Genomic DNA, 13957 nt, shown 5'->3' on the forward strand with positions numbered 1-13957 from the left:
GGGGTGCCTGAGTGTGGCAGAGCTCCCAGGTAACGGAGCAGGGAAGCCGGCTGCAGAGGCGGAGCCCAGGCGCGGGCTCTCAGCTCGGGGTTGCCATAAACCGTGATCCGCGGGCACAGTCGGGCCGCTGCTTCTCCAGCAGGGACCCAACAAGCGGCAGATCCGGGGAGACTCACCTTCCTCCCCCCGGAGGAGCCGCGCGGGAGCGCACCGCAGGGATCTGCTGGGTTTGGAGACTCCACCCGGGGTCGGGTGCTAGAGATAGAAACGCGCGGTCACAGGCCGGGTGAGCACGGAGTGCCGACGGAGACCGGGGAGATGGGAGTGACTGACGGCTTTTCTCTGGGGGCTCACTGAGGAGCGGGGCCCGAGTTCTTGGCTCCTCCGGGGCAGAGATTGGGAGGCTGCCATTTTCACTCTCCGCCTCCAAAGCTGTAGGGAAAGCTCGCAGGGAACAAAAGCCCCAGAGAGCAAACCCGAGCAGATTACTTAGCCGGGAGGGGGCAAGGGTGGGGCAATTCCGCCTCCGGCAGAGACATTTGGAAACCACGGCAACAGGCCCCTCCCCAGAAGATCAGCGAGAACAGCCAGCCAAGACCAAGTTTACCGATCAATGAGAACGGCAGAACTCCAGCGCTAGGGGAATACTGCACATAGAATTCATGGCTTTTTTACCATGATTCTTTAGTCTTTCAAAGTTAATTTTTTTTTAACTGTCTTTTTTTCTTTTTTTTTCTTTTTGAATTTTTCTTTTTCCCTTTTTCAACCAACATCTTATCAATCCCTTTTTTTAAAAAACATTTTTATTTTTCATTTTTAGAGTCATATTCTATCCCTTCATAGTAGCTACCCGTATTTTTGGCATATATATATAAGTTGTTCTCTCTTTAAAATTTTGAGATAGTTTCTTCTAACAGATTAAAATATACCTTAAATCTCTAGTATATGGTTTTTTCTACTCCCCTGCCTGATCACATTCTCTCCCTTTTTTTTCTTTTTTTAAATCCTCTTCTTTCTTTTTTCAAACAACTTCTTACCAATTCCTTTTATAAAATTTTTTATAATTTCCATCTTTACAGTCATATTCCATCCCTTCATCATATCAACCCTTATTTTTGTACATATATAAGTTTTTCTTTCTTTAAAATTTTGGGAGGCACTTTCTTCTAACAGACCAAAATACACCCAAATCTAGTGTGTGGCACTGATCTATATACCAGCCTGATCATATTTGATTACATTCTGGTTTTTTTTGTTGTTGTTGTTGTTTTGTTTTGTTTGTTTTTGTTTGTTTTTATCTTTATCTTTTTCTTTTTCTTTTTTCTCTCTTTCCGTTTCTTTTTCCACTGCTTCAGGTCTTTTCTGATTTCTTTAGAGTATATTTTCTGGGGACGTGGTTACTCTGCTAGCATTTTGTTCTCTCATTAATCTATTCTCCTCTGCACAAAATGACAAGACAGAAAAAATCACCTCAACAAAAGGAACAAGAGGTAGTACCGACTGCCAGGGACCTACTCAATACAGACATTAGTACGATGTCAGATCTAGAGTTCAGAATCATCACTTTAAAGATACTAGCTGGGCTTGAAAAAAATATGGAAGTTATTAGAGAAACCCTTTCTGGAGAAGTAAAAGAACTAAAATCTAACCAAGAGGAAATCAAAAAGGCTATTAATGACGTGCAATAAAAAATGGGGGCGCTAACTGCTAGGATAAATGAGGCAGAAGAGAGAATCAGTAATATAGAAGACCAAATGATGGAAAATAAAGAAGCTGAGAAAAAGAGAGATAAACAACTACTGGATCACGAGGGCAGAATTTGAGAGATAAGCAATACCGTAAGACGAAACAACATTAGAATAATTGGGATCCCAGAAGAAGAAGAAAGAGAGAGAGGGGCAGAAGGTATAATGGAGAAAATTATAGCAGAGAACTTCCCTAATTTGGGGAAGGAAACAGGCATCAAAATCCAGGAAGCACAGAGAACCCCTCTCAAAATCAATAAAAATAGGTCAACACCCCGACATCTAATACTAAAACTTACGGCTCTCAGAGACAAAGAGAACATCCTGAAAGCAGCTCGGGAGAAGAGATATGTAACCTACAATGGTAGAAACATTAGATTGGCAACAGACCTATCCACAGGGACCTGGCAGGCCAGAAAGGACTGGCAGGATATATTCAGAGCACTAAATGAGAAAAATATGCAGCCAAGAATACTATATCCAGCGAGGCTGTCATTGAAAATTGAAGGAGAGATAAAAAGCTTCCAGGACAAAGAAAAACTAAAGGAATTTGCAAACACAAAACCAGCCCTACAAGAAATCTTGAAAGGGGTCCTCTAAGCAAAGAGAGACCCTAAAAGCAACATAGACCAGAAAGGAACACAGACAATATACGTTAATAGTCACCTTACAGGCAATACAATGGCACTAAATTCCTATCTTTCAATAGTTACCCTGAATGTTAATGGGCTAAATGCCCCAATCAAAAGACACAGGCTATCAGACTGGATTAAAAAACAAGACCCATCAATATGCTGTCTGCAAGAGACTCATTTTAGAACCAAAGACACCCCCAGATTGAAAGTGAGGGGGTGGAAAACCATTTACCATGCTAATGGACACCAAAAGAAAGCTGGGGTGGCAATCCTTATATCAGACAAATTAGATTTTAAACCAAAGACTGTAATAAGAGATGAGGAAGGACATTATATCCTACTTAAAGGGTCTATCCAACGAGAAGATCTAACAATTGTAAATATCTATGCCCCTAACATGGGAGCAGCCAATTATATAAGGCAATTAAAACAAAATCAAAGAAACACATAGAAAACAATACAATAATAGTGGGGGACTTTAACACCCCCCTCACTGAAATGGACAGACCGTCTAAGCAAAAGATCAACAAGGAAATAAAGACTTTAAATGACACACTGGACCAAATGGACTTCACAGACATATTCAGAGCATTCCATCCCAAAGCAATGGAATACACATTCTTCTCTAGTCCCCATAGAAAATTCTCCAGAATAGATCACATCCTAGGTCACAAATCAGGTCTCAACTGGTACCAAAAGATTGGGATCATTCCCTGCCTATTTTCAGACCACAATGCTTTGAAACTAGAACTCAATCACAAGAGGAAAGTCGGAAAGAACTCAAATACATGGAAGCTAAAGAGCATCCTACTGAAGAATGAATGGACCAACCAGGAAATTAAAGAAGAATTAAAAAAATACATGGAAACCAATGAAAATGAAAACACAACTATTCAAAATCTTTCGGATGCAGCAAAGGCAGTCCTGAGAGGAAAGTATATAGCAATCCAAGCCTTTCTCAAAAACAAGAAAGGTCTCAAGTACACAACCTAACCCTACACCTAAAGGAGCTGGAGAAAGAACAGCAAATAAAGCCTAAACCCAGCAGGAGAAGAGAAATGATAAAGATCAGAGCAGAAATCAATGAAATAGAAACTAAAAGAACAGTAGAACAGATCAATGAAACTAGGAGCTGGTTCTTTGAAAGAATTAACAAGATTGATAAACCCCTGGCCAGACTTATCAAAAAGAAAAGAGAAATGACCCAAATCAACAAAATCATGAATGAAAGAGGAGAGATCACAACCAACACCAAAGAAATACAAACAATTATAAGAACATATTATGAACAACTCTATGCCAGCAAATTAGATAACCTGGAAGAAATGCATGCATTCCTAGAGATGTATCAACTACCAAAACTGAACCATGAAGAAATAGAAAACCTGAACAGACTGAAAACCACTAAGGAAATTGAAGCAGTCATCAAAAATCTCCCCCCCAAAAAAAGCCCAGGGCCAGATGGCTTCCCAGGGGAATTCTACCAAACATTTAAAGAAGAATTAATACCTATTCTTCTGAAACTGTTCCAAAAAATAGAAATGGAAGGAAAACTTCCAAACTCATTTTATGAGGCCACCATTACCTTGATCCCAAAACCAGACAAAGACCCCATCAAAAAGGAGAATTACAGACCAATATCCCTGATGAACATGGATGCAAAAATTCTCACCAAAATACTAGCCAATAGGATCCAACAGTACATTAAAAGGATTATTCACCACGACCAAGTGGGATTTATCCCTGGGCTGCAAGGTTGGTTCAACATCCGCAAATCAATCAATGTGATACAATACATTAACAAAAGAAAGAACAAGAATCATATGATCCTCTCAAAAGATGCAGAAAAAGCTTTTGACAAAGTACAGCATCCTTTCTTGATCAAAACTCTTCAGAGTATAGGCATAGAAGGTACATACCTCAATATCATAAAAGCCATCTATGAAAAACCTACAGTGAATATCATTCTCATTGGGGAAAACTGAGAGCTTTCCCCCTAAGGTCAGGAACGCAGCAGGGATGTCCACTATCACCACTGCTATTCAACATAGTATTGGAAGTCCTAGCCACAGCAATCAGACAACAAAAAGAAGTAAAAGGCATCCAAATCGGCAAAGAAGAAGTCAAACTCTCACTCTTTGCAGATGATATGATACTTTATGTCGAAAACCCCAAAGACTCCACCCCCAAACTGCTAGAACTCATACAGGAATTCAGTCAAGTGGCAGGATATAAAATCAATGCACAGAAATCAGTGGCATTCCTATACACCAACAAGACAGAAGAAAGAGAAATTAAGGAGTCGATCCCATTTACAATTGCACCCAAAACCATAAGATACCTAGGAATAAATCTAACCAAAGAGGTAAAGGATCTGTACTCTGAAAACTATAAGGTACTCATGAAAGAAATTGAGGAAGACACAAAGAAATGGAAAAACGTTCCATGCTCATGGATTGGAAGAACAAATATTGTGAAGATGTCAATGCTACCTAGAGCAATCTACACATTCAATGCAATCCCCATCAAAATACCATCCACTTTTTTCAAAGAAATGGAACAAATAATCCTAAAATTTGTATGGAACCAGAGGAATGTTGAAAAAGAAAAGCAAAGCTGGCAGCATCACAATTCCGGACTTCCAGCTCTATTACAAAGCTGTCATCATCAAGACAGCCTGGTACTGGCACAAAAACAGACACATAGATCAATGGAACAGAAGAGAGAGCCCAGAATGGACCCTCAACTCTATGGTCAACTCATCTTTGATACAGCAGGAAAGAATGTCCAATGGAAAAAAGACGGTCTCTTCAACAAATGGTGTTGGGAAAATTGGATAGCCACATGCAGAATGAAACTGGACCATTTCCTTACACCACACACAAAAATAGACTCCAAATGGTTGAAAGACCTCAATGTGAGACAGGAGTCCATCAAAATCCTAAAGGAGAACACAGGCAGCAACCTCTTTGACCTCAGCCGCAGCAACTTCTTCCTAGAAACATCGCCAAAGGCAAGGGAAGGAAGAGCAAAAATGAACTATTGGGACTTCATCAAGATAAAAAGCTTTTGCAAAGCAAAGGAAACAGTCAATAAAACCAAAAGGCAACTGACAGAATGGGAGAAGATATTTGCAAATGACATATCAGATAAAGGGCTAGTATCCAAAATCTATAAAGAACTCATCAAACTCAACACCCAAAGAACAAAGAATCCAATCAAGAAATGGGCAGAAGACATGAACAGATATTTTTCCAAAGAAGACATCCAAATGGCCAACAGACACATGAAAAAATGCTCAATATCGCTCGGCATCAGGGAAATCCAAATCAAAACCTCAATGAGATACCACCTTACACCAGTCAGAATGGCTAAAATTAACAAGTCAGGAAACGACAGATGTTGGCGGGGGTGTGGAGAAAGGGGAACCCTCCTACACTGTTGGTAGGAATGCAAGCTGGTGCAGCCACTCTGGAAAACAGTATGGAGGTTCCTCAAAAAGTTGAAAATAGAGCTACCGTATGATCCAGCAATTGCACTACTGGGTATTTACCCCAAAGATACAAAAGTAGGGATCCGAAGGGGTACATGCACCCCGATGTTTATAGCAGCAATGTCCACAATAGCCAAACTGTGGAAAGAGCCAAGATGTCCATCAACAGATGAATGGATAAAGAAGAGGTGGTATATATATACAATGGAATATTATGCAGCCATCAAAAGGAATGAGATCTTGCCATTTGCAACAACGTGGATGGAACTGGAGGGTATTATGTTGAGCGAAATAAGTCAAACAGAGAAAGACATGTATCATATGATCTCACTGATATGAGGAATTCTTAATCGCAGGAAACAAACTGAGGGTTGCTGGAGTGGGGGGTGGGGTGGGAGGGATGGGGTGACTGGGTGATAGACACTGGGGAGGGTATGTGCTCTGGTAAGTGCTGTGAATTGTGCAAGACTATTGAATCTCAGATCTGTACCTCTCAAACAAATAATGCAATATATGTTAAGGAAAAAAAAAAAAGAAGAAGAAGGTAGCAGGAGGGGAAGAATGAAGTGGGGGAAATCGGGAGGGGTAGACGAACCATGAGAGACGATGGACTCTGAAAAACAAACTGAGGGTTCTAGAGGGGAGGGGGATGGGAGGATGGGTTAGTCTGGTGGTTGGTATTGAGGAGAGCACATTCTGCATGGAGCACTGGGTGTTATGCACAAACAACGAATCATGGAACACTACATCTAAAACTAATGATGTAATGGAGGGGATTAACGTAAGAATGAAAAAAAAAAAAAGCCCAAAGTAGAAAAAAAAAAAAAATTCTTCTCATCTAGCAATCACTGCTAAGACTGTCAAACATTTTAATTGGCAGTATATGATATATGCATGTGTAATTCTGCTTATTTCTTTAAAAGAGTAAAGTGAATAAAAGCAGCCATCTAGGGAACTAAAAACAATAAATGAAACAAATCAGATACCTAAGGAATTTGCAAACTAATTTTTTAAATATTCTGTGAAAATATATGGTATAGAAGCATTGGTCTATCACTTCACTATTATCTGGTAGGAGTCTCAAACATCATATACAATAGAAATATCTTATGAATTGAGGATTAAATTACTGTATAATTAGAAAACAAACTTAGTGGTTACCAGAGGAGAGGTGGGTGAAGGGATGGGTTAAACAGGTGATGGGGATTAAGGAGTGCACTTGTTGTGATGAGTACTAGGTGATGTATGGAGTTGTTGAGTCACTATATTGTACACCTAAAACTAATATAACACTGTATGTTAACTATACTGGCATTTATAATAAAATATAGATTACTACACAATTTTCATTTATATTCACTCTTGGGAGTATCACTGCATTACTATTAAAAACACCTGATTTTGAATTCATTTATATAACTTTAAAGGTCCTTTATCTGAGTAATACATTATTACACAGATAAAGGCTTATTATGAATTTTAATTACACATATTTAATTACCTCATCTTACTTTGTAGGAATTTTAAATGCCTTAACATTTTCATTTCTCACAAATAATAAAATTATAATAAAAATAGTCTTTACTAAAAATTCAAATAGAACTTTCTGGTCAATACTTATGGCTTAATGTATAAAAAAAAATAAAATGAAGAAAATTATAACCACTTTAAATAGAAACTATTTTCTCTTTTGGCTTAGGTATGAGAGATGCAGTCACTCTACCTCACACAGCAGTAAGTCGATGATGTGGAAGACCATGCAGAGTGGGAACTTGGCTGTAAAAAGAGTGAGGAACCACTGGGAGGCATACATATGAACTTCCAGGTTCAGAACACAAAAATGGTGGTGCAGGTCCGGTAACTGCTCCTAAAAAGTCAAAGTGGAAAAGTGAGAAGCTTTATTTCCTACCACAAATGAAATTTATGACAAGCTTTCTATGAGCACTCTAGATTTTTTGCAGCGTTCATTGAATTTTATGTAACTACACAGAACTGATAATAGGAGATGAGCATTGGGACCAGGATGATCGAGGAAAATAAAGGCAGACTTCTTATGGACAAATAACAAAGATCACCTCTTACTCACTTGACTATTTTTGTTTCTTGGGAAATGCTCACTCTGACAGAATACCTATAGTCTAATGAATGTCATCCCTCCAGAGTCGAGTCCAGCACCTGATCAAATGGGTTGCCTGACTACCTAGGAAAGAAGTTTATTTTCTCTTTGGAGACCACTTAATATCAACATCATCTGGGATCTATGATATCACTTCAGTATATTTTTGGGGTACTGAGAAAAGCCCAAAACATAATGAGACTTTAAAACAATCTATCTTTTTTGAATTTTTGGTAGAATTTCCCTGGGAATCCATCAGGCCCTGGACTCTTGTTTTTTAGTAGGTTTTTGATCACTGCTTCAATTTCGTTACTGGTTATTGGTCCATTCAGATTATTTACCTCCAAGATACAGATGTAGTGAAAAGAAGGGCCACATGCACCCCAATGTTCATAGCAGCAATGTCCACAATAGCCAAACTGTGGAAAGAGCAGAGTTGCCCTTCAACAGACAAATGGATAAAGAAGATGTGGTCCTTACATACAATGGAATATTACTCAACCATCAGAAAGGATGAATACCCACCATTTGCATCAACATGGATGGAACTAGAGGGGATTATGCTAAGTGAAATAAGTTAAGCAAAGAAAGTCATTTATCATATGGTTTCACTTATTTGTGGAACATAAGGAATAGCATAGAGGATATTAGGAGAAGGAAGGGAAAAATGAAGGGGGGGAATCAGAGGGGGAGACAAACTATGAGAGACTATGGACTACAGGAAACAAACTGAGGGTTTCAGAGGGGAGGGGGGTGGGGGGATGGGTTAGCCTGGTGGTAGGTATTAAAGAGGGCACATATTGAATGGAGCACTGGGTGTTATACGCAAACAATGAATCATGGAACACTGCATCAAAAACTAATGATGTAATGTATGGTGATTAACATAACATAATAAAATTAAAAAAGAAAAAGAAAAAGCAACAAAAGCAAAGATAAACGAGTGGGACTACATCACCTAAAACACTTCTGCACGGCAGAAGAAATATCAATATTATTAAAAATTATTATTGGTATCAATAATCCCAAATATTTACTCAGAAGAATTAAATCTCTAAAAATGAGCCTATTGCTTTTAATGTCCCTAGTTGCCCAGAATCTTCTACACAGTCCCTTTTCTCCTGAAAAAGAGCACATATGTCATTGTGCTTAGAGTTCACTTAACATCTTTCCCCTACTTCATTTCTTCTTTAAGGTTTTCTACCCTCCAACATTCTCTTCTCCCAGCAAAGTTGTCCTTAACCTCATTGCTAATCCTCTGTCTTCTCTGTTCTAGTCTTTTAGTCTCCCATTGACTTCACGTCCTCTTTAGACACCTATGGATCTCCTGACAGGTCAAGCCAATGAGCTCCTACCAATATCTCTACTGCTGCGTCCCACTAACCTTAATCACTTTACTTTTCTCCAGTATGAAATCAATCCATTCATGTATTTACTTCACATTTCTTTTGGGTTCCCAATACCTCAGATAGAGAAAGCCATATAAGCATGCTACATAGACCCATTATAAATTTAAGATTTTCAACTTCAGGTGGAATTTCAGAGCTACTCAGTAATTCCTTTTATCAGCACTAGTCAATAATTTTGCCCTTGCTCACGATCTTTATTATGTAATATTTTACATATATAAAATATGTTCCTCATACATATAAATTTACACAGACATATTGTAAAACAGTAACAACCCATTGTTTGAGATCAAGAAATTATATAAGAATAATTTTTAAATATGTCCCAACATTAAAATATTTAAGTGTTTTTTATTCTTTTTCAAATCTTTTTCTGTCCTTTCAAGAGTTCTCTACATGTGGACATAAATATGGTAGTGGTGCTAATTAAGGCAGGGAAAATTCTTAAGTATTTCAATTTTTATTCTGTAAATATCTTCATTTCCTTACAAATAATACTCAGGAATCTCTTCATTGACTTAACTCACTATATTCCCACTTAAAAGTATATTAAAGTTAAATATTTACAATGGAAGACTATTTTAAAAATGATCAAATGGTTAAATAAATATTAACACCAATATAGATACTGGTCAGAAACCAAATATATATACATTTTTTCCGTAGAATTCCATTAAACTTTCATGAATTATTATTGTTCACCAATTTTATTACTTTTTCTCTAACTCAATCCCTGAGTGATAAAAGCCTAATTTTTATTTACCTGTATTAGTCTCTCCAACTGATAAAACTTGCAGTGAAGATCTTCAAAGTTGTTTTTGTAGAGATCTCGTAAACCATAGTCATACATGATTTTCACCAAAACACAGAATGCTTGTTCCTCTGGCATCTACAGGAAAACAGATACATATAGAACGTGACTGAGTGGCATTTGGCCAGAGTGTCAGAAAAGTTCCTTCATGTTATTAGTCCTCTGCATTAATGGCTAAAAGCCTCTAGTGAATTAACTTCTTCAGAGCCAGGCTTCTGCAGCAATATAGATAAAATTTGTGTTCAAACCTTCCAGTTTCCTCACTTGACATGAACTTCGCTCTTTTGTGATTTTTTTGTTTGACAGAGAGACACAGCAAGAGAGGGAACATAAGCAGAGGGAGCTGGAGAGGGAGAAGCAGGCTCCCCACTGAGCAGGGAACCCGATGAGGGGCTTGATCCCAGGACGCTGGGATCATGACCTGAGCCCAAGGCAGACGCTTAACGACTGAGCCACTCAGGTGCCCCTCTTTTGTGAATTTTAATCAACCTGTTATTCACTCATTAAGCCATCTTAAAAACAGGTAATACAGTCACATGATTCAAAAATCAATACAATGCAAAAGTATGCAAAGATAAAAGTCTTACTCCTCTCTGTCTCTGTATAATAATTCCTGTACCTGGCTCCCACCTCTTTGGCATAACCTCGTAGCTACGCTCCATAATTTCTCATCTATCCTGCTAGTGTTTCTTTATGCAAATAAAAGAATCACACTTATTTCATTTTTCCCTTTCCTACATAAAAGATAACATTCTATGTACATTACAATGCATCTTGTTTCTTTTTCCCTCAATAATATTCCCCAAAGAGGGATTTCTGGGTCAAAGGATGAATGCATTTTTCATTTTGATAGTGAGATACTGTCTTACCACAGTCTTCTTGATGTTATATTCTTTTTACATAAAAAGTTTTTAGGAAAGAATTTTATGAGCTTTTATCATTAAGAGTTAAATGACAAAATCTAACATACCCCTTCCAGAAGCATTTTTATCTGAACAGAGAATGAAATCTGAAATCCAAGGAACAAATCTCTAAATTGTGGTATCAATAAACTGAAGGGACTTAGAGACATACCTAACATTCTAGAAATTACATCAAGCAAACAGAAAAAGATTTTATCCTTAACTCAGTGTCCTAAGATATAACTATTGTGTAAACTTTACTTTTTTTTAAAATAAAAACTTTATTTATTTGAGAGAGAGAGAGTTTGCACACAAGTGGCAGGGAGGAAGAGAGGGAGAGGGAGAAGCAGGCTCCCTCCCCGAGCAGGGAGCCCAACACGGGCTCCAGCAGGATCCCAGGACCCTGAGATCAGGACCTTGAGATCAGGACCTGAGCCAAAGGCAGACGCTTAACCAACTGAGCCACCCAGGTGCCCCTGTAAACATTTACTTCCAATGTCACTTCTTTGAAAGTCTGACCTTGGCTGATTATGGTATTTGACACCTTTGTTAGACTAAATTCCTGTCTGAATACTTGAGTCAAGTAGAGTTCTATGTACCCACTTAGAAATTTAACTGTTTATTTAAATTCCTACACAAATTGGCCACTTCTATTTTCGACTTATAAACCATGAAATACACAAATTAGTTAAATAAAACCTCCTAAAGTTAAGTAAGTACACTTAGCTGTTGTCATTTTGATTCTATAAACATTTGCTTATTCCTTTTTTATCTATGAGGTGTTTGGGGCTTTGACCTCAGCTATTCAAGTCAGCAAACATTTTTCAGCTTATACTCACTTTTTCAAAACACAAGTACACTGTATTCTTTCCCCCTTTAACAATTCTGTCATTGAAGCTTCAAGCGACACTTAGCTTGCACAAACATGATCTACTCCTCCTACCACCAAGGTCTAAGCCTCTCCTTCTTCCTCTCAGATCTCTACTAAAATGGCCATACAAAAGTGCTCATGTAAGGTAACTGTAGCCAGCCCTAGAGAAACTAATTCACTTAAGTCCTAGTTGAATAGTTTATCATTTGGTATCCTACAAAGGGGATAAACCTTTAGTGCCTTGCATGGGTAAAACCACTAAAGCAAATAAAAGGTTTAAATGCCATTTGGTATCCACACATGCAGTCACTGAACACAGAGATGAATGCACTGTGCTAGGCCCTGGGGATACAGACGTAACGGTATAGCATCTTCCCAAAGGACAAGTATATAGGCAACTCTCCTTGACTTTGATAGGGACACAGAAATCCTGGGATTGGGGAGGTAGGATGTGTTGATGAGGAATTAGACATCACCACAGCTAGAGCGTAAGTAGAGAAATGGCTGGGTATGAGCCTGACTGGGTAATTTAGTCAGTAAAAAGACAAATGAACATAAATTTCTGCTTTGTTTTTAGGTATGGAGCTTAAATTCTCCCTTCCTCCCTCCATCTCTCTATCTCCACCTTTCTCTGCTCCCTCCTCCCCACTCCCTATCCATCTGTCTGTTTCTCTCATACACACAAACAATATATTTAATACAGTTCTTCAAAAACAAAAGAATTTTTAAGTTTGAATTTGATTCCCCCAAATAAAATGACAATCCCAGTCTATAACCTTATTTTTTTTTAAATATATATTTGGAGGAGTGAGGAGTCTTAGAGCTGTTATCCTTCATGTCTAGCTTTAGGCAACATAATCTCTAAATAATGACCACAATAGATAGATCCATCACCTCACATAGTTACAATTTTTGTGTGTAGTAAGAACTGTTAAGATCTCTCTTAGCAACTTTCAAATACACAATACAGTATTGTCAACTATAGTCACCAAACTGTTACATATCCAGAACTTATTAATTTTATACCTTAAAGTTTGTACCCATGGGTACAACTCACTCATTTCCCCCACCCCCTGTGGCAACTACCAATCTACTCTCTTTTATGACTTCTTGTTTATATTCCACATATAACTGATACCATACAGTATTTGTCTTTCTCTGTCTGACTTATTTCACTTAGCACAGGCCTCTGAGGTTCATCCGTGTTGTCACAAATGACAGGATTTCCTTTTTTATGACCGAATAATATTCCATTAAATGTATATACAATATCTGTACCCATTCACTTGTTGATGGACATTTAGGTTGTTTCCATGTCTTGTCTATTGTAAATAATGCTGCTATGAACATGGGGGTGCTAATATTATTTCAAGATGGTAATTTCATTCTCTTTGCATATATACTCAGAAGTAGAATTGCTAGATCACATGGTAGTTTTCTTTTAATTTTTTTAAGAACTTCCATACTGTTTTCCATAGTAATTGCACCAATTTACATTCCCACCAACAGTGCACAAAGGTTCCCTTCTCTCCACATCCCTGCCAGTACTTGTTACCTCTTCTCTTTTTCATAATATCTACTCTAACAGGTGTGAGGCAATATCTCATTGTTTTTGATTTGCATGATGACTGGTGATGTTGAACAACTTTTCATATACCTGTTAGATTTTGAATATCTTCTTTGGAAAAATATCTACTCAGGTCATTTGCCCATTTTCTCATTGGATGATTTGGGTTGTTTTTTTTCTCTTGAGTTACAGGAGTTCTTTATATGTTTTAGATATTAACCCTTATCAGATATGTGGTTTGCAAATACTTTTTCCCATTGTGTAGGGTGCCCTTTCATTTTGTTGATATTTCTTCTGCTGTGCAGAAGTTTTTTAGGTGATGTAGTCCCACTCGTTTACCTTTGCTTTTGTTGCTTTTGCTTTTTTTTTTTTTAATTTTATTATGTTATGTTAATCACCATACATTAC

At 37.9% G+C, this 13957-nt stretch overlaps 1 protein-coding gene across 1 annotated transcript in view; it reads right to left on the reverse strand.

Moving 5' to 3' along the window:
- RABGAP1L (RAB GTPase activating protein 1 like) overlaps positions 1–13957 on the reverse strand; it is a 776559-nt gene that overhangs the window by 258904 nt on the left and 503698 nt on the right. The window contains exons 16-17 of the mRNA XM_021682815.1: positions 10162–10287; positions 7597–7740 (exon numbers count right to left, since the gene is read on the reverse strand). Coding sequence (XP_021538490.1) covers positions 7597–7740; positions 10162–10287 — 270 coding nt within the window. The remainder of the gene's footprint in view (positions 1–7596; positions 7741–10161; positions 10288–13957) is intronic.

This window comes from Neomonachus schauinslandi, chromosome 6 (genome assembly GCF_002201575.2).
Source record: "Neomonachus schauinslandi chromosome 6, ASM220157v2, whole genome shotgun sequence".
Classification (NCBI taxonomy): Eukaryota; Metazoa; Chordata; class Mammalia; order Carnivora; family Phocidae; genus Neomonachus; species Neomonachus schauinslandi.